General features: G+C 45.6%; 1 protein-coding gene across 1 annotated transcript in view; it reads right to left on the minus strand.

Moving 5' to 3' along the window:
- Window positions 1-15,891, minus strand: part of STRIP1 (striatin interacting protein 1) — a 53,506-nt gene extending 37,615 nt beyond the window's left edge. The window contains exons 1-12 of the mRNA XM_069756320.1: window positions 15,738-15,891; window positions 15,213-15,282; window positions 13,648-13,722; window positions 13,413-13,547; window positions 13,212-13,332; window positions 12,148-12,216; window positions 11,928-12,034; window positions 11,165-11,292; window positions 10,908-11,090; window positions 10,552-10,769; window positions 7,226-7,291; window positions 7,080-7,143 (exon numbers count right to left, since the gene is read on the minus strand). Of these exons, the coding sequence (XP_069612421.1) occupies window positions 7,080-7,143; window positions 7,226-7,291; window positions 10,552-10,769; window positions 10,908-11,090; window positions 11,165-11,292; window positions 11,928-12,034; window positions 12,148-12,216; window positions 13,212-13,332; window positions 13,413-13,547; window positions 13,648-13,722; window positions 15,213-15,282; window positions 15,738-15,860 (1,359 nt within the window). The 5' untranslated portion in view covers window positions 15,861-15,891. The remainder of the gene's footprint in view (window positions 1-7,079; window positions 7,144-7,225; window positions 7,292-10,551; window positions 10,770-10,907; window positions 11,091-11,164; window positions 11,293-11,927; window positions 12,035-12,147; window positions 12,217-13,211; window positions 13,333-13,412; window positions 13,548-13,647; window positions 13,723-15,212; window positions 15,283-15,737) is intronic.
- Window positions 15,892-23,810: the final 7,919 nt, after the last annotated feature.

The following is a 23,810-nucleotide window of genomic DNA, read 5'->3' on the forward strand; positions in this document are numbered from 1 at the left end:
AAATTAGGAACCCTCGATCCATCAACCTCTTAACAGGGAAGTGGAGAGGAATTGTCCGCCCTCTTGCATCATCCACTAAATAGTGGTGATGCAGAGGGGGGAGCTCGTACGCCAAAAAGGGTGCCTCTATATGTCCACAGAGTTCAGGTCTCCAGGTGGACAGGACAGGTTGTCTGGCGTTAGGCCTGGATGCAGAAGAGGAAACATGGAGACGACACTCCGTGTGCTCGTCTGTTGATGGTGTGGGGAGATCGGTGCCCTTTAAAGGACCCGTCGCCCTTAAAAAACAGGCCAGGCATGGCATCCCACGTAGAGGCTTCTGTCCAGTGAATCGCTTATCCGAATTGAATGGCAAATGCTCTCGAGGGAGTTTAGTCTCTGAAGCTCTGGCAAGCTCAGGCAATATCCAATCCATATTCAGAGCCTTGTTGTCATCAAATCATTGGTGAGGGAGCAGAAAACGAAAAACTTCCGTTTTCTAGATGCCTGTACGTTTCTAGAATACTTGCGGCCCCTGCTAGCCGACGGCTCCCATGTAGGATAGGGACCATGTATATTGGTCCTGCGAGCACTCCAAACACAGAGGGTACACAGAGGGATTCAATCTCTTGGTCCGAGAACCATGGATTGGTCAGTGAAGAATTCCACTGAGGGGAACTAGAGGATAAAGCTGGGGTCGGCGGCGGAGGGCTCCTCGGACTGATCAAGCGCCTTTAAGACCAGGGAATACTGGTCATGCACCTTTAAGACCAGGAAATACTGGTCATACGCCTTTAAGACCAGGGAATACTGGTCATGCGCCTTTAAGAACAGAGAATACTGGTCATACGCCTTTAAGAACAGAGAATACTGGTCATACGCCTTTAAGAACAGGGAATACTGGTCATGCGCCTTTAAGACCAGAGAATACTGGTCATGCACCTTTAAGACCAGGGAATACTGGTCATGTACCTTTAAGACCAGGGAATACTTGTCATGCACCATTAAGACCAGGGAATACTGGTCATGCACCTTTAAGACCAGAGAATACTGGTCATGCACCTTTAAGAACAGAGAATACTGGTCATGCGCCTTTAAGACCAGAGAATACTGGCCATGCGCCTTTAAGACCGGGGAATACTGGTCATGCGCCTTTAAGAACAGAGAATACTGGTCATGCACCTTTAAGACCAGAGAATACTGGTCATGCACCTTTAAGACCAGAGAATACTGGTCATGCACCTTTAAGACCAGAGAATACTGGTCATGCACCTTTAAGACCAGAGAATACTGGTCATGCACCTTTAAGACCAGAGAATACTGGTCATGCGCCTTTAAGACTGGGAATCCTGGCCATATGCCTTTAAGACCAGGGAATACTGGTCATGTGCCTTTAAGACCAGATACTTCCTTACCCGGGTACTGATGTAGAGTCGATGTGCCCCTTTAATGCAAAAATACTGTCACCCCAGTGTGAGCTGGCCGGGTGGACCAAGATGGCCACCGGGAGCTGCAGAGTTGATAAAATCTCGCAGAGAGCGAGAAGCGCCAATTTGGGGGGCGGAGCCACAGACACGATGTTGAATAGGCCTAAGCCGAGGCCTAAATTTCTGTAGCCGGTGGAAGTCACCAGTAGGTCGTTCCAGGCAAGACTTCCAGGATGCGGCCTACAAATCGGCTGAAGCCGGGGGCTAAATTTTTGCAGCTATCCAGAGCGTTACCTCAGAGAGGTGGGCCACAGGGAAGTGGCTGAGGCTGCCTGTCAGCATGTGAATATCCCACTGAAGATGGATCCACTCACCATTGATGCGCGTCCCGGCATGGAGCCGCCGCGGATGTGGGTTTCAGCGCTGTTCTGTGCAGCGTGGATGGTGCAGGGATAAGCCTCAATCCATCATCCCTTTGTTAGGGGGGTGGAGAGGAACCGTCCGCCTCCTTGTGCCATCCGCTTTCACAGTGGTGGGACAGTGGGGGCTGCTCGGACGCCATAGAGAGGGGCCTCTGTACAGCCACGGAGTTCAGTCCCCGGGTGGACAGGGCCAGTTGTCCGGCATTAGGCCTGGCTCCAGGAGAGGAAACATGGAGGCGACACTCCATGTGGTCGCCTGCTGCTGGTGTGGGGAGATCGGGACCATGAAAGGAACCGTCGCCCCTGAAGTGAGCTCAGGCATGGCTTCCCACGTCGCAGGAAAGGGTACAGGGAGGTACACTCGCTGTGCTCGCCTGTTGATGGTTCGGGGGAGATCGGAACCTTGAACGGAACCGTCGCCCCCTTCACTCCGTTAATTAAAAAATAAAAATTTACAGAAAAGTAAACAATAAAATAAAAATGTTGGGGTCTGAAACAGACCCATGTGCCTCCTACAGACACTAAGCAAGAACTGGTTAGCTGAGAGCCAGCAGGAGGGTGTATACTGCAGGGGAGGAGCCGAGAGTCAGCAGGAGGATTTATACTGCAGGGGAGGAGCTGAGAGCCAGCAGGAGGGTGTATACTGCAGGGGAGGAGCCGAGAGCCAGCAGGAGGGTGTATACTGCAGGGGAGGAGCTGAGAGCCAGCAGGAGGGTGTATACTGCAGGGGAGGAGCTGAGAGCCAGCAGGAGGATTTATACTGCAGGGGAGGAGCTGAGAGCCAGCAGGAGGGTGTATACTGCAGGGGAGGAGCTGAGAGCCAGCAGGAGGGTGTATACTGCAGGGGAGGAGCTGAGAGCCAGCAGGAGGGTGTATACTGCAGGGGAGGAGCTGAGAGCCAGCAGGAGGGTATATACTGCAGGGGAGGAGCTGAGAGCCAGCAGGAGGGTGTATACTGCAGGGGAGGAGCTGAGAGCTAGCAGGAGGGTATATACTGCAGGGGAGGAGCTGAGAGCCAGCAGGGGGGTGTATACTGCAGGGGAGGAGCTGAGAGCCAGCAGGAGGGTGTATACTGCAGGGGAGGAGCTGAGAGCCAGCAGGGGGGTGTATACTGCAGGGGAGGAGCTGAGGGCCAGCAGGAGGGTGTATACTGCAGGGGAGGAGCTGAGAGCCAGCAGGAGGGTGTATACTGCAGGGGAGGAGCTGAGAGCCAGCAGGAGGGTATATACTGCAGGGGAGGAGCTGAGAGCCAGCAGGGGGGTGTATACTGCAGGGGAGGAGCTGAGAGCCAGCAGGGGGGTGTATACTGCAGGGGAGGAGCTGAGAGCCAGCAGGAGGGTGTATACTGCAGGGGAGGAGCTGAGAGCCAGCAGGAGGGTGTATACTGCAGGGGAGGAGCTGAGAGCCAGCAGGAGGGTGTATACTGCAGGGGAGGAGATGAGAGCCAGCAGGAGGGTGTATACTGCAGGGGAGGAGATCACTTTTTTTGTATCACTTAGTGTCAGCCTCCTATTGGCAGCAGCATACACCCACGGTCTGTGTCCCCCAATGAGGCGAAGGAGAAAAACGTAATTCTGGCGTTTCTAATTTTTTTCTTGCTACGCCGTTTAGCGATCAGGTTAATGCTTTTTTTAATTGATAGATCAGGCGATTCTGAGCGCGGCGATACCAAATATGTGTAGATTTCATATTTTTTTTATGGATTTATTTTGATTGGGGCAAAAGGGGGGTGATTTAAACTTTTATATTATTTTTATTTTCTTAACATTTTTTTTTTAACTTTTGCCATGCTTCAATAGCCTCCAGGGGAGGCTAGAAGCAGGCACAACTCGATCACCTCTGCTACATAGCAGCGATCTGCTGATCGCTGCTATGTAGCAGAAATGGAGGTGTGCTGTGAGCGCCGACCACAGGGTGGCGCTCACAGCCACCGGTGATCAGTAACCATAGAGGTCTCTAGGACCTCTATGGTTACAATGGAGAAGCATCGCCGACCCCCGATCATGACGTCATTTCCGGCCGCCCAGCCGGAAGCGGTAGTTAAATGCCGCTGTCTGCGTTTGACAGCGGCATTTAACTAGTTAATAGGTGCGGGCAGATCGCGATTCTGCCCGCGCCTATTACGGGCACATGTCAGCTGTTCAAAACAGCTGACATGTCCCGGCTTTGATGCGGGCTCACCGCGGATCCCTGCATCAAAGCAGGGGATCTGACCTCGGACGTACTATCCCGTCCGAGGTCAGATAGGGGTTAAGTTGTTTCACACTTTTTTTTTAATTAAGTATGTAATTCCACATGTGTTAATTCATAGTTTTGATGCCTTCAGTGTGAATGTACAATTTTCATAGTCATGAAAATACAGAAAAATCTTTAAATGAGAAGGTGTGTCCAAACTTTTGCTCTGTACTGTATAACGTAAGTCCGCCTTTGATGCGGGCTCATATGCCGATCCTGCATCTATCTGCACACATGAGGACCCATTCAATCAGTCAGCACGTGCCTCAATTAGCCATCGTGGCCGTTAACTTGTTAAAGGGAACCTGTCACCCCGAAAATCCCGGGTGAGGTAAGCCCACCGGCATCAGGGGCTTATCTACAGCATTCTGTAATGCTGTAGATAAGCCCCCGATGTTACCTGAAAGAGGAGAAAAAGACGTTAGATTATACTCACCCAGGGGCGGTCCCGCTGCTGGTCCGGTCAAACGGGTGTCTCTGGTCCGCTGCGGCGCCTCCCATCTTCATTCCAAGACGTCCTCTTCTGATCTTCAGCCACGGCTCCGGCGCAGGCGTACTTTGTCTGCCCTGTTAAGGCAGAGCAAAGTACTGCAGTGCGCAGGTGCTGGGAAAGGTCAGAGAGGCCCCTTTTCTCTCATTAAAAATAAAACAAAAAATACAGATATTTGGCTTCACTGCGTTGATAAAAGTCAGATCATAATATACCGTATTTTTCGGACTATAAGAATCACTTTTTTCCTACAAAAACGTGGAGGAAAATAGGGGTTGCGTCTTATAGTCCGAAAGTACTGGCTCTGGATGTGGTGGAGCGGCATTGGCGGAGCAGCGGATCACAGGAGGCAGCAGCCGGCGGCTGTGCTAATTCCTGTGACCAATGTTAAAGAGAAATGAATATTCACTGCATTCCACACTCATGGGTGTAGAGGGCAATGAATATTCATATCTCTTTAGCATCCTGGTATGATTGGCCCCCATTCCCATCCTGGTGTGCATGGCCCCATCAGAAAACAAAAAAATAACCCTAAAACCATTACACTTACCTTCCCAGCGATCCCTCGCAGCATCTTGTCATGATGCCAGCAGCGGCTTTATGCTTGTAAGCAGCGCATGGCAGGGACGTCATGCGCTGCTTGCAAGCCGAAGGGCAGCTGCCAGAATACTCACTGCTCTGCACGCTGGGACTGTGTACAAGCAGAGCATTGAGTATTCATTTTAGTAGCGTGCACAGTGTCAGCTGGAGCCTTCCTGCAGCTGCCGGCGGTCACGCCGAGATCTGACGGCCGGTACCCGACAATAGGAAATTTTTCCTATTGGTTCCTTTTGATAACTGTGATAAACCCTGTATCCTCACCCATCCCCTGTAGACTGTGAGCCCTCACAGGCAGGGTCCTCTCTCCTCCTGTACTTGTGTGTGCCTTGTTTTACTCATGTTTATTGTACTTGTGTATATTTGCCCTGTTCACATGTACATGGAACAAATTGCGCTATAAAAATGTATAATAATAAATCACAGTGATCAAAATTATAAAATAAAAATAGTAAATCAAACCTCACGTTGTCATCACCTTAGTTAAATAAAAATGATAAAATATTTTTTTCTCCAATTTTTGCAATTGGTGTTAGGGGTGTGTTAGGGTTGGTTTTTTTTCAAAAGTACAAAAAAAAAGACGATAACACTGCTTGTGTTGAGTGCAAAAATGCTCATTACTCGAGTTTGCATCGGGTGCTTGGGTATGCACAGAGTATCGCGGATCATCCCATTGTTTTGTATTTTTGGGTGTTTAACAACCGCAAAACATGCAGGGCAGGGACTCGAGCATGTTACTCAAGCACCCATAATATTCGGTGCATATCCGAGCATCCAATGCAAACTGGAGTAGCGAGCACTTGCGCTCAACACTAATGACGACATATTCAATATGACAACCTGATGTTATCAAATTTTGTATTGTACCTATGGGATCAAAATGCTCACTATACCTCTGGATATAATCCTTGTGGGGTGTAGTTTTCAAAATGGGGTCACTTATGGTGGGGTTTCCACAGTTTAGGCACATCAGGGGCTCTCCAAACACAACATAGCCATAGCTAATTATGCCAGCAAATTTTACATTCAAGAAGTCAAACGGCATCCCTTCCCTTCCGTGCACGCAAACAGTAGATTTTTCCCAGGTATTGGCATACTCAGGAGAAATTCACAACAAATTTTGGGGTCCATTATCTCCAGTTACCGTTGTGGAAATTACAAAGTTTGGGTCTAAAGTAAACTTTTTGTGAAAAAAAATGTAAATGTTCATTTTTTTTTCCTTCCACATTGCTTCAGTTCCTGTGTAGCACCTGAAGAGTTAATAAACTTATTGAATGTGGTTTTGCGCACCTTGAGGGGTGCAGTTTTTAGAATGGTGTCACTTTTGGGTACTTTTTGTATATAGTCCTTCAAGGTCACTTCAAATGTGAGGTGGTCCCTAAAAAAATAGTTTTGTAAATTTTGTTGGAAAAATGAGAAATCACTCGTCAACTTTTAACCCTTAGAACACGAAAAATAAAGTTGCCAAAATTGTGCTGATGTAAAGTAGACATGTGGGAAATGTTATTTATTAACTATTTATATTGTGACATGACTGATTTAAGGGTATAAATTAAAAAGTTCGAAAATTGTGACATTTTTGCTAAATTTCCGTTTTTTTTCACAAACAAAACGCAAGTCATATCAAAGAAATGTTACCACCATCATGAAGTACAATATGTCACGAAAAAACAACCTCAGGATCACGAGGATCCGTTGAAGCGTTCCAGAGTTATTACTTCATAAAGTGACAGTGGTCAGAATTGCAAAAATTGGCCAGGTCATTAAAGAGTTAAAGAACAGCAAAAACGGTTCATGTTTGGCCTGGTGACAGATCCCATGATAGGAAGTAACTTAAAAGAAAACAATATAGAAGACATAGAATGCCGCTTCCAATAACGCAACTTCTATAGGTGGCTGCCCCTATAATTATATTAGCGGGTTTCTTACCAGCTTTAGAGTGCGTATACTCTCGTGAATAGGGCGCGGTAAGCCAACGACTGTGTCTGTGTCACTGTGAAATTGGAGAGAAGTCATAGTGAGCACAGCCTTTACATTCATCTAAGCTAGTAATTAGGCCACGTAATCCATCTTACCTTCCAAGAGTGTATCCAATGAACTTACTGCGACTCGATTCCAGGAATATCTCAATATCTTTCTCTCTGGTAGAACGGAAAAGCACAAAATAATTTTTAGAACTGCAATAGGTCTGATGCATTCGTCAGTCCCAAGAAAATTACCGTATTTTTCGGACTATAAGACGCACTTTTTTCCCCCTCACGATGTCTTCTTATAGTCGGAATGTACTTACAGTTAGCGTGGCGGCAGCAGGAGTCGGGCGATTCTTCCGGTGGTCCGACGCTGCAGGGAGATGATGTCGCTCTCATCCCAGCCTGGTGCGGTGTGTGTGTGTGTGTCTCCGGCGACATTTTGTGAAAGCACAAAGCCCCCTCGCACTTCTATTGCCTCGATGCTGTGGCCCCCCAGGAAAATGGCCGCCGACCACAGCATCGAGGCAATAGAAGTGCGGGAGCCACGGCTTTCACAAAATGTCGCCGACGAACCTGCAGCACCGGACTGGGATCCGGGCAGCAGGGGCTCCGGGCTTTCAGAAAATGTCACCAGAGCCCCCGCACCACTGAACCTAGCACCACTCTGTGCCATATCATTCCCGGACCCCCTGTGACTCAGCTCCACCAGCACTGCCGATCACCCCCTGGGTAAGCTGAATTCAGGACTGTAAGACGAACCCTCATTTGATGCGTTCATTCCCCCCTCCCCCCATTTACCTTCTGAAAATTTGGGGTGCGTCTTATAGTCCGAAAAATAAGGTAATCTTTGGTCCTTTTATTGGTAACATGCACAGAAAAATGGCTACCTCTCAGCACAAAAGCCTGAATATTTCATTTACTAAATTTGTTATAAAAAATTACCCATTGTTTAAGTCAGGTTTTTGTGTTATATGTATTTTAAAACATTTTGTACATTTTTGTTTTCATATGCTCTGTAATAAAAAAAATAATAAAACAGATCAATCATCTTGCAGTTTTCATACTGGCCATGGAGGCTTTTTCTAAACTAATGCTTCCTGTGTTTTAACCACTTCCCAGCATGCACCGTACACATAGTGGTCTGCAGGAGCTGCGTTCCTGCAAACAGCAGTACAGGTACGGCAGCATGATTGCGTGCTAGCACCGATCTTGAGCATTTAATCCCGCTGATGTAACTGTCAATAGTGACAGCGACAGAGGAGCACCACGCCGGGAATGTGTTTCCTGCACGCTTCCATCAGGACAATGCATGGAGACCCCCGGCCGCAAGATGGCCATGGGGTCCTTCAGGGAAGGTGGCTTCAGAGTGCCTGCAGAGAGCAGGACCTGAGATGCCTCCTTTGCTGCCTGTCAGATGCTGCTCTGATGTCCTGCAGTGCAGAAGAATTGTAGAGTATCAGATCAGCAATCTGATGTAATACAGTGATGTCCCCAAATAAATAAAAAAAATGTTATCCATTAAATAAATTATGCAAATAAAAGTACACATATTTGGTATGTCGGCGTCCGTAATGACCCGCTCTATAAAACGGTCTCACTAGTTAACCCATTCAGTGAAAACTGTAAAAAAAAAGGGCAAAAACACAATGCTTCATCATCATACTGACAAATAAAAAGTGCAATAAAACGCGATCAAAAAGACGAATGTAAATAAAAATTGTCCTGCTGAAAACGCCATCTTGCCCCTCAAAAAAACAAGCTCCATCAGCAGAAAAATAAAAAAGTTATAGCTTTCAGAATAAAGTGATGCAAAAATATATTTTTTCTATAAAATACATTTTATTGTGTAACAGTACCAAAACATAAAAAAAAACTATATAAATGGGCTATTGCTGTAATAGTACTGACCCCAAGAATAAAGCTGCCTTATCAATTTTACCACACACGTAACGGTATAAAAAAAAGAATAAAAATCCTGAATTGATGGTTTTTGTTCATTCTGTCTCCGAAAAATCGGAAAAGAAAGCAGTCAAAAAAAGTCATGTGCCCGGAAATAGTACCAATAAAAACGTCAACTCGTACTGCAAAAAACAAGCCATCACTTGACACTGTGGGCTGAAATATGGAAAAATTACAGCGCTCAAAATAGGATGATGCAAAAACTAGCTTTCGCAATAAAAAGCGACTTTTAGTGTGTGACAGCAGCCTAACATAAAAACCCGTTATAAATCTGTAATCGTACCAACCTGAAGAATAAAGTTACCTGATCACTTATACCGCACGAGGAACAAAGTAAAAAATACATAAAACCAGTTCTTCACCTGCTGTTAATGTTTTCATTCTGCTTCTCAAAGATCGCAGAAGGCTCGGCTCACATGTATCCTGCACTATGCGATGAGCGCTTACACCGGGGTTTCCTTGTAAATATCTAAAATACGTGATTCAGACAGATTCCTTATAATGAGGCATATGAAGGAACTGTGGACCCCATAGGACCTGTGATCCGGCAATGTCCCTCTTTTTAGGATTGCATAAAAGTGCCGTTGGCCACAGTTTTGTGCACTTCTGAAAAGAAGGATCCTATTGAACAGAGGCCAGACGGTGTCCAGAGTAACTGCTGCCTTATTATAGTAAATGGATCCATCAAGGGTTTTATCTGTCACATCACTTGGGAGATTTAGATAGAAACTCCGATGTAAGTGGTCAGTGTAGAGCGCCGGGTAAATGTGATCATAAACGTTATGTAAAATGTTCTCAATAAAAGCTTCAACTCAATCCACAAAAAAAACAAATCTCCACTCAGGTCTGTCATCTGTTAACGGAAATATAGGGGGCTTCCACATTACTGGTAGCACAAAGGCTCTGGAAATGCGAAATGGCTCCTCACCCCCCAAAAGAAATTCAGCAAATTCTCTGCTCCCAAATCCAAAGCCCTAGTGTGTCTAAACCACATTTAGCGCCCCCATGTTTGGCATTTCTGTAGTGATGAGAGCCCGCCGAATTTACAGGTACGTGTCTCCAGAAGCATGAGCTGGGAATAATGTACTGTTCACTACAGCGTACTGGTCATTACAGTGGCAGTCCGCAATTTTCACTCAGCAACATCCACTGCCTCTTGTTTCTGGAAAGCACCAAAATTGTCACTACATCTATAGATAAATTCCTAAAGGGGTATAATTTCCAAAATGAAGTCACTTGAGGGGGGGAATTCTGCTCGCATAGCACTTGGGGGCTCTTTATATGAAATCCGCAAACTATTCTATGAAAATCTGAGCTCCAGGAGGCAAATAGCGCTCTGCCCCTCCTGAGTCTCTCCGTATACCTATATTTAACAAAACTCATTTATTTTAGAAACAGGTCATTTTCTGATGACATTCACTTTAACACTAATTTATTCTGGGCTTTCCATTTAACCATATTTTTGCCCTCACCTCACTTTTGGCGCCCAAGGTAAACCTTTTGGAAATGCAAGCCGATCAGTAGGAGGTTGAGTGGTGGATGGGGGCATGACTTCTTCCCGTTCTATGGAAAATGGTTCTCCCTCCAAGCTGTTGTCCTCATCATTTTCCTCCTCTTCATCACGAGAATCATCTGTTTTGTATGGATCCCGCTCATTAAATGCATCAAGGTTATCCTGCTTAATGAGCGCCTAGAAACACACCAAAAACATTTATCTCTTGCATCTTTTATACCATAAAAAGTGCATTGGTAAGTTTAGGCAGTTTATTTTAGGGTCAAATTATTCTACTTTAATAGAGTATATGCCATAAAACAAGCCTCTGCTTACCTTATGCTCCCTACGGCCCCTTCTCTGCTGCTGCTCAATCAGATCGGATGCAGAAGCTGGGGGAGATGCCGCTCTCATACTCCGGATCACTTTAATGCTATCTTCAGGAAGAGGTGGAAGCCCCAACATCTCTCGCTTTTCTGCTTTCATTTTCAGCAAATCTTCAAACCCACCCAAAGTGCACTGAAAACAGGCAGATCATTCTAAAATATGCAGAAAACTAAAGAAAAACAACAAAAATACAGTTATTAACTTACCAACACAGTCTTCCAAAGCAGCAACAGCACCTTTTTCATAGGAAAATGTGGAGCATGACCGCTACAGAACTTTGTGACCATCCCAAAAAGCAGCACAGCGAATGGCTCGTTGTTGTGTATGGGGGATCCTGCATTAGAATGACGATACAAAGCCGTGATTAGATTTCCATAGAAGTAGATGTCTCGTTGGAAATGTTTTTCTTAGACCGCAAAATGCCTTAATTTTATAAATGCTGATAAATTATATCTCATTAAGCTACATTTCATGGTTTTCATTTTTTGTTGAGAAAACAAAACACTATGTAAACAGCTGCTCATACCATACTCAGTACAATTTTGTCTTTTCCTAGTCTGAATAAGGTTTCAATAATGAGGCTCTGCTCACACTGACTTCACGAGTGCAACTTTACCACAATAAATGAATTTTACAAAGTATCATGGTGGATATTATTGACTTAGGATTTAGTGCAAATAAAATCGGCAAGATACAGCCCATTGGCGACATCAGTAATCTGTGGCCGCTGGACTTTAGAAGTTAAAACTGCCTGATATCTCCTAGCATCTGCAGCTCTTCTTTGGACTAGCCAGCCTGACGCAACATTACATACATGTGCCAGACCAGCTCATTGAGAGAAGAACCCAATGGACCAGGTTCTGCATATCGATTCACAGTTTATGATTGGAGAGATGGTTTTCATTGTATTTTTGCACCCAGAGCCATACAAATCTATTCCTTAGATTCTAACCCATATCCGTTTCATACCTAGCTCTGCACGGAAAGTTTGTCTCATGGTTTTCCAGTCCTCACTATCGGCTTCACCTTCCTCGCATAACGTGTCCACCATCAGGTACATGATGTTTAAGAGAACACTGAGGAGCAAAAGCAGTAGAAAGAAATCAAAACCCTCTACCATTTTCTACTAAACATAAAACAAAGGAAAACAAATTTGAAATAACTTTTGGTCAGAATAGCCATCCCTTACCGAAGATCTGTGCTGTCAGCCAGAGAGATTGCGGGCTTCCTTACAGCGTTACTACAGGCTGCGCTGTTCCTGAAAGACATCACATACATTCACATTAGTCTATGTTCACATTGCGCTTTGCGTTATTGTCAGTATCTCCGCCAGGACTAATGTCTGAAGCCCTGGAATATGGGATTCGGATGTTTGCGCTGACGGGGCCATTGATTTTTATAATGCAGAAGGAGCCACGTTATGGACATAATTTTCGTCAGTAACCACTTATTTGAAGTGGGCACCAAAACGTGGTCGACTGTGCTTTGGTGCCCGCCTCCAATCAGCAGATACTGATGTCAGCATCATTAAAGTCAGTCGCGTGATCAGCGCAAACGTTGGCGTCCCGGTTTCCAGGGCTTCAGATGTAAGCCCCACCGGAGCATCTAACAGACATAACATTGTATGAACATATCCTTATTTTGAGGCATTCCTTTGTTATCTTCAGTGTTAATAATCAGGACCTGTATTATTCTACAACAGACAACCTACATGTTGTAAAATTACACTGAAATTCCACAAAAATAAGCATTATTTAGCACTTGGATCAAAATGCTGGGATATCCTTTAGTTAATGTTTAATCTGAGCATCCAAAACCAGATTCACATTCAATTTCTAAGTATTTTGTTGCTAGCAATGGGACAATCCTTTATTAATAGGGCTTCAAAGCGCAGTCTTGATGTTAAGCCGCCCATTTTAATAAGAGCAGTGTAACAAGAAACTCATGGGAAAAGGCTGCATTCATCGCCAGCGATCACAACAGCCAAGCCTTACATTGTGGAGATGGACAATCCCTGAACAGCAGTGATGCATGCTCAGAATCCTCCCAAAGGAACATGCACCTGAGGAATAAAACTGGCACACAGAACTGTAGGATAGGTATACAGATTACTATTGGCACAAGGTTCGGGATGTACATTGACATACAATGACATTCATTTACCCAAAATCCTCCAAAATAAAATGCACACAAATAAAACCGCAGACCTGATGGTTTTTACATGTTGTATTCATTGTGTTCTTTCCTACTCACTCCACTTCCATGTTAAGGAGCTCCACAAGGGCATTAAATGCACCCGCCTCAAGCAACAGGAAGATGTTGTGTCGCTGCCAGGTCTGTACTTCTGTCTCAGATGTGCACTCCCCAAATGTGCCTTAAAAGAAAAAAATAATGTCAAACTTCCTACAATATATAAAACGGACCCAAATCCCTAACAGAATGCCCTGTACTTACCCTGTGCCACATACAGGATTGCCCTGGCCACTTTCAGCCTTTTCTCTCTGGCCGTGACCTCCAGAGCGTCGAGGAGCCTCATGGTGTGGGCACGCTGCAGGGACTCGTCCAACTCTGTCCATTTTTTATCAGGCACTTCAAAAGAATAATTAATAACGTACAGCACATAGTAACCAGAGCCTTATTACAGTAAGACATAGGCGGCAGCAGGACACCGCCATCTTCATCAGCTCACCATGTAATCGCAAGTCATCCTCAAAACATTTCCTGTTGGAGTGAAATTCGGGGCCCTCGGTGTAACTGTACAGCTCTGTGAAGGAGACATAATGCACTCGGTATCTTCATAGCACCAAAATATGGCAGCACAATGAAGCCGCTGACTGCTCCCCCCATATAATACCCGGGGTTGATACATGAAGACACTGCGGGATATGGCTTCTCACTTTCCATTGCACATTGACGTTCCAGAAGGACTTCTGAATTATGTATGAATATTTCTCATGGGTTTATTACAGCAGGCAAAGTTTGTGACTAGTGTAGCATGGAGCGTGATCATGTACCCTCATGTAACATATAGCATGGACATTTTTGCTATCTCAACACTCCTGTTAATATCCAGTGGCTAACACTTTGCTGTAGCCAGTATCGGTGGTAATCTGTGGACTAAACATCCAGCACTGATACACTGTAACAAAACCCTATGGATTCAGCACAAAATATATTTAGTCCAAGGGACAACAATTTACCAATCTTTCACCACCCTATAAGTAAAGCTACACTATTATTAGTATTAATAAGTCCCAGTATACATCATCTAAAATCAATATAGTTGCTCACAGGCTACCACTGATGAGAATAGTGAATTCCTGTTTATGCCACCTAACCTAGCTCCTGGTATGGTATACTATAAGATTTTTTTTTTCAATTTTTTCTCAAGAAATTTATATGACAAAATTTAATGAAAATATGGATATTACAGATCGTATCATGCTACAGCGCATGAACCGCCGTCTGCATGATGAACGTAATTTTTTTTTTTCGTTTTTCAATACATATATTCAGTATGTAAACTAGGAGGTAGGTCAATGAGGGATCAGTGACCTGTCAAAATCCATACAGATGAATAGCTAATCAGAGCACCCCATGAAGACCCCCCACAGGCCAACCCGGAGCACGAGCCTATCATTAACTCAAAACTGGAAATAAAGATTGTACACAACAACCATAAGACAGATTCCATCAACCAAGGTGTCATTGTAATCAGTATAATGGCGCCAACCAGACACTGTCTATAGATTACTGTGCCCCATCCTGCTGACAGGTTCCCTTTAGCCCAACACGTATTTTTACAGAATCTGTTGATGGCATTTAGGGTCCACCCAAAGAACTGCTATAAGATCCGACACAATGGATGTTACCTAAAAGCGCCCATACACCATAGATGGCTGTTGAGTGCATGATGCTTCAGCTGGCTGCCATCTCGGCAGTCTTTCCCATACATAAGAGCACTCGTTTGACCAAGCACTCCTGTGTTATCTATGAGAAAGCAGCCAACAAAAAAGTCATCAGGCGACTTACCTCTATGCTTACTATAAGGCAACGTTCAGTATTTGGTCAGTATTTTACATCAGTATTTGTAGCCAAAACCAGGAGTGGGTGATAAATACAGAAGTGGTGCATATGTTTCTATTATACTTTCCCTCTAATTGTTCCACTCCTGGTTTTGGCTATAAATACTGAGGTAAAACACTGAGCAAATACGGACATGTGCAGGCGGCCTTATGATGAAAACCTACATACCGGACAGCTCTGCGGCCCATTTATCAGCATCCGCATAAACAAATTCTAGATCTGGAGACTCGGAACAGCCCTGTAAGAACAAAATTGTAGGAAAATTATACAGCAGTTCTGGCAGTATATAAACGTCCTTACCCCATCTAACGCGCTGGTATTACGCCCTACAGTATATAAGGTAGAGGGAAGAAACTCTAGTGATCGGGGTATGCTCATATTTGGGGGACAGACTTAAAGGGCTACAGTGATATCAATTTTCCATGGTTCCCTTTAAAACCTGTTCACAAAATTACAGCCTGCGTCTACAAACTGACCCACAACCAGCACTGAGCAGCATGGAGGCATTACAGGGCATGCATGCCCACAAAGACTGTCAGCCCACAGCACAGAGGTGCCCACAGTGTAGACCTGGCGTTAGCAGAGCGCCCCCACACGGTGCAATACAATATAACACAGCACACATCGTTAGCTTCCTCATACTCCCCGGGTGACACCTCAGCACCGCCATTTAACCCTCACACCGCGGTCTACCTCCGAATCCTTGCGCTGGTTCCGATTGTATTCTCGCCCCTTTCCGGGCTGAGGGCTCCCGGCTCCGCCGCCTACACCGGTTCTCAGTTTATTATTGACACTCAGCGCCCCCGAGGCCTCCATCTTCTGTAGGGAACACCCTCAGAGAACAAGGTATCGTGAGAACACAGCCTTACGTGGAATGCGTCATGTGGAACGCAAACACTTCCGCGTATCGGACGTACAGCGTTCCAAGCGGCTCCGAGAGGCTGTGAACTGCGCCTGCGCCTGCTGCTGCTCTGACCATACACTGCCTCCATTGTCAGCTGTGTACACTGGGAAAGATGGGTAGAAATGAGAATAATGAGTAGAGAGTGGCCAGTTCTCATTTAAGCTAATTATTATTCATGTCCTCATGGGCCACTATGGATATTTTCTGCCAACTCTGTGCGGTTTTCCAGGACAAATGATAAACGGATGGCGACGGAGTTGTTATAAAAGATAAATGGTTAGGCTACTTTCACACTTGCGTCATTTGCTGTCCGTCGCAATGCGTCATTTTGGGAAAAAACGCATCCTGCATCCTGCATTTTTTCCCCCCATAGACTTGTATTGCCGACAGATCGCGACGTATGGCCATACGTTGCATCCGTCGTGCACTGGATGCGTCGTGTTTTGGTGGACCGTCGTCGCGAAAAAATGTTCAAGCAACGTTTTTTTGTACGTCGCATCCGCCAATTCCTACCGCGCTTGCGCGGCCGGAACTCCACCCCCTCCTCCCCGGGACTTTACAATGGGCAGCGGATGCGTTGAAAAACTGCATCCGCTGTCCACGTTGTGCAGAATTTTCACAACGTCCTTCGGTACGTCGCGCCGACGCTTAGCGACGGACCCGTACTGACGGAAGTGTGAAAGAAGCCTTATTCTGAAGGGAAACCGTTTTTAGGAAGTGCTCTGAAAGGGTTAACTATATATACAAGTTATGTACAAACCTCCCAACTGTGAAAAGAATGTGGGACCCTGTCCCAGGAAATGTATAGTTAAACCCTTGTACTAACCGTGCCAGGTCCTTTATACACGCCCACCCAGAAGTATTGCTCCATGTGAAGGCCATTAGTGCAGGATACAACACTGTGGCCCCCAGAGTGCCCACCACACACATGATGCCCCTACAGTATCCCAAGCCCCCATAAAGCATAATGTCCTCACAACACCCCCACATACACGCTAGAATACTCAGAAAGCCCCTCACACTGTAAGAGAACCTCACAGCCCTCTCCACACAGTATGAGATCCCCAATATGAAGAAGTCAGTGTACAGCTTGTAGAACGTACATTTACTGTGCCCTCTAAATAACTCACCACACGGCCATTAATGTCTAAACCGCTGGCAACAAGCGTAAGTACACCCCTAAGTGAAAATGGCCGACTTGTGCCCAAAGTGTTAATATTTTTTGTGGCCTCCATTATTTTCAAGCGCTGCTTTAACTCTCTTGGGCATGGAGGTCAATAGATCTTCACAGGTTGCCACTGGAATCCTCTTCCACTCCTTCATGACATCACGGAGCTGGTGGATGTTAGAGACCTTTCGTTCCTCCACCCTCCATTTGAGGATGCCCCACAGATGGTCATTAGGGTTTAGGTATGAAGACGTGCTTGGCTAGTACAGAACCTTTACCCTCAGTTTCTTTAGCAAGGCAGTGGTCATCATGGAGGTGTGTTTGGGGTTGCTACCATGTTGGAATACTGCCCTGTGGCCTATTTTCCGAAGGGAATTGATCATGTGCTGCTTCACAATGTCACAGTACATGTTGGCATTCATAGTTCCCGCAAAGAACTGTAGCTTCCTGGAGCACTCATTCAGCCCCAAACCATGACAATCCCACCACCATGCTTGACTGTAGGCAGGACACACTTGTCTTTGTGTTCCTCACTTATTTGCCACCACTCATGGTTGACACCATCTGAACCAAATACGTTTATTTTGGTGCCATGAGACCACAGTACATGGTTCCAGAAAGCCATGTCCTTAGTCTGCTTGTCTTCAGCAAAGTGTTTGCGGGTTTTCTTGTGCATCATCTTTAGAAGAGGCTTCCTTCTGGGACAAAAGTCATGCAGATCAATTTGATGTAGTGAGCGGCGTATGGTCTGAGCACTGACAGGCTGGCCCTGCACCTCTTTAACCACTGCAGCAATGTTGAGAGCACTCATACATCTATTTTGAAAATACAATCTCTGGATATGACGTTGAGCACGTGCACTCAACTTCTTTTGTCGACCATGGCGAGGCCAGTTATGAGTGGAACCTGTCTTGCTAAACAGCTGATTGGTCTTGGCCACCATACTGCAGCTCAGTTTTAGGATGTTGGCAATCTTCTTATATCCTAGGCCATCTTTATGCAGAGCAAAAATTATTTTTTTAGATCCTCAGAGAGTTCTTTGCCATGAGGTGCCATGTTCAACTTCCAGTAGCCAGTATAAGAAAGTGTGATGGGGGCGTGGCTATGTAGCCGAAGAAGACGGAAGCATCTTAAGAGAGCTCCGTATATCCTGAGATATATCTGCCACAAATACTGAGTGGGACCGAGCGGTGCCAACCCGAATCGGAGTCCTACATACCAGAGAGCCCTCTGGATCTTTGGGGGACCGCTACAGACATCCGTGGAGTCGGGAGCCGCGGGAACCGGAGCAGGCAGGAGATCCCCGCAGGTGACGGCGGCCATTTTCAGAGCACGCGCCAGGAAGCACGGGACGCGGCGCTGCCTTTTGCTGGAGCTGAGCCCCCTATCATCCCGGAGGCAACGGCGGCTGACCGCGTTGGTGAGAGCAGCGGGACACCTGCACGTGGGAGCAGAGAGGGCGCATGGAACACGGCGCTGCTCTCTGCTGAATCCCTTTCATCTTGGAAGCAGCGGCGGTGAATGGTGCTGGAGAGTGAGGCGGGGAGCTTGCACGCAGGAGCGGTAAGGACTCACAGGTGTCGATACATGCCTGGGGCAGCGGCCATTAATATAGCGCACACCCTGGCGGATAGGGAGTTGCGCTTTTAATTACATCAGCGGTGCTGGGCAGTGAGAGTGTGCCTGAAGAAGTAGGGGTGGTGCAGTGTGGGCCCTGAAAAAGTGGGACCTGCGCCCCCCTGTCGGGTGGACATTTTCCCTACTAGTGCCATAACACTACAGGGATTAACCCCTTTCTAGCTGCTTCCCCGGTGGTAACTGTGAAACTACACAGCCTGCGTGTTACAGTGACTATCTCTGAGCTTCCCCATAATTGCCTCTGAGGTCGCTTTGCATAATCTTCTTGTGAACACTCATCATGCAGCACCCTAGAGGAGCTGCAGCCGCTGAAAAATTAAAAAAATATGCCAAGGATGATCCTCCTGATAATGTGCGCAGTCTTAGAAATAACCCCGCACCATCTCAGCGTAAAGGTCGCCCCTCTGATGGTAATGAGGAGAGAGGAGAGGATGAACTGACTCTTAAACAGGCATCAGAGCAGTTGATGCAAGCTATATCTCTCACTAGATCATCTCTCACGGAGAAAATAGAAGATGTGCATACTGAGGTGGGGCGCCTGCGACATGACATGCAGGCTATGAGAGGGCGCATCTCAGAGGTTGAAACGAGGGTGTCTCATATAGAGGACACTATCACCCCTATGGAAGCTAAACTGAATAAAGCTGCTGGATCCGTGAATGCCTGGAAGCAAAAGGCAGACGACTTGGAAAATAGGCTGCGCCGCAATAATATCCGAATTATAGGTCTCCCGGAGCGGTCGGAGGGTCAACAACCTGAGCAATTTCTGGAGGAATGGCTTAAGTCTTCATTGGGAGATGGATTCTCCTCGACATTTTCGGTGGAGAGGGCCCACAGGGTCCCGACGAGACCTCTCCCTCCTGGAGCCCCTCCGCGACCTTTTCTGGCGCGTCTCCTTAATTGTAGAGACAGAGACACCATCCTTCGCTTGGCGCGACAGAAGGGCCTCATTAAATTCGATAATGCTACCATATCGATCTTTCCAGATTTTTCCATGGAGCTTCAAAAGCAGCGGGCACGATTTATGGATGTCAAGAAACAACTTAGGGAGAAGAACATTGTCTACTCTATGCTTTATCCGGCCCGGCTCCGTATTGTTTATAAGGGCTCCTCCTTATTTTTCACAGACCCAGCGGAGGCGATCGAGTGGCTGCGGTCCCGTGTGGGATCGAATGCGGAGGACTCCTGACCTGGGTTCCCTGACTAATGGCAGTATAGATAGAGCTCTCTGTCTGGGTGCAGGAAATGTCAACAATACCGGACACTGAATCCAGTGAGGGTATCCCTTTTTCAATTTGACTGTGGGAGTATGGAAATATACTCCCCTATTGTTCAAGTTTTGTTCAATTTGGTTTTATGTATTAGATTTGGTTGTTTACTAAGTATAGTTGCCGCTAATGCTGACTCTTTGCTCTGTGCGTTGCCGCTGAACTACACCCGAATAGTAAGATATGCATTAATTTTCCCTTTGAGAGTAAACATGGGGGCTGAAATTATATGTATGACCTGGAACATACGAGGTATAAAGACCCCACGAAAGAAAATTAAGGTGTTTTCGCAGATAAAAAAATACCACCCTCATGTTGTGGCACTAATAGAGACACATTTAACAAGGGACACAGTTCGATGTATGCAGAAATCGTGGGTACAATGGTCCTTGCACACATTCCACACTAGCTACTCTAGAGGGGTTTCTCTGCTGATACACAAGGAGGTCAGATGGGAGGCCAGGGAGGCGAGACGTGATCCAGAAGGCCGTTTCGTTTTTGTGCATGCATTTATTAATTCACGAGAGTATGTGTTGTTGTGCATCTATAATCCTCCTCCTGCTAATGTGTCAATCCTCTGTATGGCTCTAGGCTTCTCCTTAAAATATCCAGAAGCCAAGGTTATTTGTATGGGGGACTTTAACTTAGTTATGAATCAATCCATGGATAGATTGAGACTGGATGACGTAACACCAGGGGACACTTTACCTCAACAACCCTCTCAATTAGCATTGTTTATGAACGGGAGCGGGTGGTTAGATTTATGGAGAATAAATCATCCGGAAGTTAGAGGGTACACCTGCACTCATCAACTAGACAATCTCTATCTAGAATAGACTATATATTTGGGTCGAGTGAGTTGGCATTACGGGTGGATAGCATTGAACATGGTAATCGGGGGATCTCGGACCATAGTCCAATTATTCTTAAACTTAAATATGAGCAATCCGATAATAGTAATAGGTTCTGGAAATTGAATCCCTTTTTGTTGAAATTGATAGACTCTAGTGATAGGACGGTTGATCAGTTGAACGTTTTTACTCTAACACATTCGGAACTCCAAAACTCTGGTTTATTTTGGGATACCCTGAAGGCATACCTGAGAGGATGCTTGTCTTCAACTATTTCCTATATCAAGAGGGTAACGGCGAGGGAGGACGAGGAGATAGAGCAAAGATTAAAAGACTCAGAGGCCACTTATATAGCCAATCAGTCCAGCAGTAATAGAATTGAATGGCTTACTTCCCAGAGACTATATAACCAGCATGCAGATGCTAAGTCAAAACGCAAACTATTTTTTACTCGGCAGTCCTATTTTGAGCTGGGCAATCAAGCCAGCACACTCCTGGCCTTCTTGGTGCGGCAACATAACACCTCCAACACAATATTGCAGATCCGGGCGTCTGATGGCTCGTTGGTATCCTCTCCTGATAAAATACTTCAGAGCTTTTACGATTACTACATTTTGTTGTACAAGTCTAAAAGTGGTCTTGATGTTGATGAATGCTTGAATTATCTATCAGATATAACATTCCCTTTGCTAAGCCCATCTCAACGAGCCCTTATGGAGGCTGAATTCACCCTGGAAGAGGTAGAACATGCAATAGCGGATATGGCTACTGGGAAGGCCCCGGGACCTGATGGGTTCCCCATTGAATTTTACAGGAAATACCGTGATAAATTGGCACCTATATTGCTAAAGGTACTTAGGGGAATATGGGAGGGTGAATCTGTACCTGAAACATTTTATGATGCTAATATTGTCGTGCTCAGGAAGGAAGGGAAGGATCCTCTAGATTGTGGATCATATAGACCAATTTCTTTGGTGAATGTTGACTATAAAATTTTTACGAAAATTCTAGCTACTAGACTGAATACGATCATATTGGATCTCATACACCCAGATCAAACTGGTTTTATGCCCGGGAAAAATACCTCTATTAATATCAGGCGGGTGCAATCAGTTATTCAATATAGTTCACTAGAACCGGACAATAAGTGGGCATTGGCTTCGCTGGACGCAGCCAAGGCTTTTGATTCCCTCGAGTGGTCTTTTCTAATTGCATGTCTACGGAAATATGGGTTTGGGAATAAATTTCTGAGAGGGATAGGTACATTATATGCGAAGCCTGGGCGCGAATGGTGGTAAACGGCTCTGTGTCTGCACCATTTTCTTTGCATAGGGGAACTCGCCAGGGATGCCCTCTCTCCCCAGCTTTATTTGCCTTGGCAATAGAAGCTTTGGCAATACGGATGAGGTCCTCTGTAGATATTAAAGGGATACTGTTGTGAATTCTGTGGCTGAATTCACTCCTGTGGTCACAAGTGGTACTGCAGCTTCTGAGCTTCCTCCCTCAGGTGTTCTGGTGAGCTCGTTAACTGCTTCATTACTTAACTCCGCCTGATGCTGCTATCCTTGCTCCTTGTCAATGTTTCAGTGTTGGATCTGAGCTTCTCCTGATTGTTCCTGTGACCTGCTGCTCTGTATAGCTAAGTGCTTTTTGCTTTTTTGTTGCTTTTTTTCTGTCCAGCTTGTCTTTTGTTTTGCTGGAAGCTCTGAGACGCAAAGGGTGTACCGCCGTGCCGTTAGTTCGGCACGGTGGGTTTTTTTTGCCCCCTTTGCGTGGTTTTGCTTTAGGGTTTTTTGTAGACTGCAAAGTTCGCTTTACTGTCCTCGCTCTGTCCTAGTATATTGGGCCCCACTTTGCTGAATCTATTTCATCCCTACGTTTTGTCTTTTCATCTTACTCACAGTCATTATATGTGGGGGGCTGCCTTTTCCTTTGTGGAATTTCTCTGGGGCAAGTCAGGCCTATTTTTCTATCTTCAGGCTAGCTAGTTTCTTAGGCTGTGCCGAGTCGCCTAGGTAGTTGTTAGGCGCAATCCACAGCCGCTTTTAGTTGTGTTTAGGATAGGATCAGGTGTGCAGTCTACAGAGTTTCCACGTCTCAGAGCTTGTTCTTGTATTTTTGGGTATTTGTCAGATCACTGTGTGCGCTCTGATCGCTAAGCACACTGTGTTTCTGGATTGCCTTCATAACACCTGTCATTAGCAAACATAACAGTACAAGGAGCCAAACTAATGATTCTCAATACAGGGAAAGAGAAAGTTCTGACATCATTTTTTTTTTTTTTTTTTCTCAGCTCTGTGTTCACTTTTTTTTTTTCCCCTAGACATTTGGGTGATTCTGGACACAGGTGTGGACATGGATATTCAGGGTCTGTGCTCTTCAATGGATAATCTCGTTATAAATGTACAAAAAATTCAAGATACTATTGATCAGAAATCTATGTTAGAACCAAGAATTCCTATTCCTGATTTGTTTTTTTGGAGATAGAACTAAGTTTCTAAGTTTCAAAAATAATTGTAAGCTATTTCTGGCCTTGAAACCTCATTCTTCTGGTAATCCTATTCAACAGGTTTTGATTATTATTTCTTTTTTGCGCGGCGACCCTCAAGACTGGGCATTTTCTCTTGCGCCAGGAGACCCTGCATTGAGTAGTGTCGATGCGTTTTTCCTGGCGCTCGGATTGCTGTACGATGAGCCTAATTCAGTGGATCAGGCTGAGAAAAATTTGCTGGCTTTGTGCCAGGGTCAGGATGATATAGAAGTATATTGTCAGAAATTTAGGAAATGGTCAGTACTCACTCAGTGGAATGAATCTGCGCTGGCAGCTTTGTTCAGAAAGGGTCTCTCTGAGGCTCTTAAGGATGTCATGGTGGGATTTCCTATGCCTGCTGGTTTGAATGAGTCTTTGTCTTTGGCCATTCAGATCGGTCGACGCTT

The sequence above is a fragment of the Ranitomeya imitator genome, chromosome 3 (genome assembly GCF_032444005.1).
Source record: "Ranitomeya imitator isolate aRanImi1 chromosome 3, aRanImi1.pri, whole genome shotgun sequence".
Lineage (NCBI taxonomy): Eukaryota > Metazoa > Chordata > Amphibia > Anura > Dendrobatidae > Ranitomeya > Ranitomeya imitator.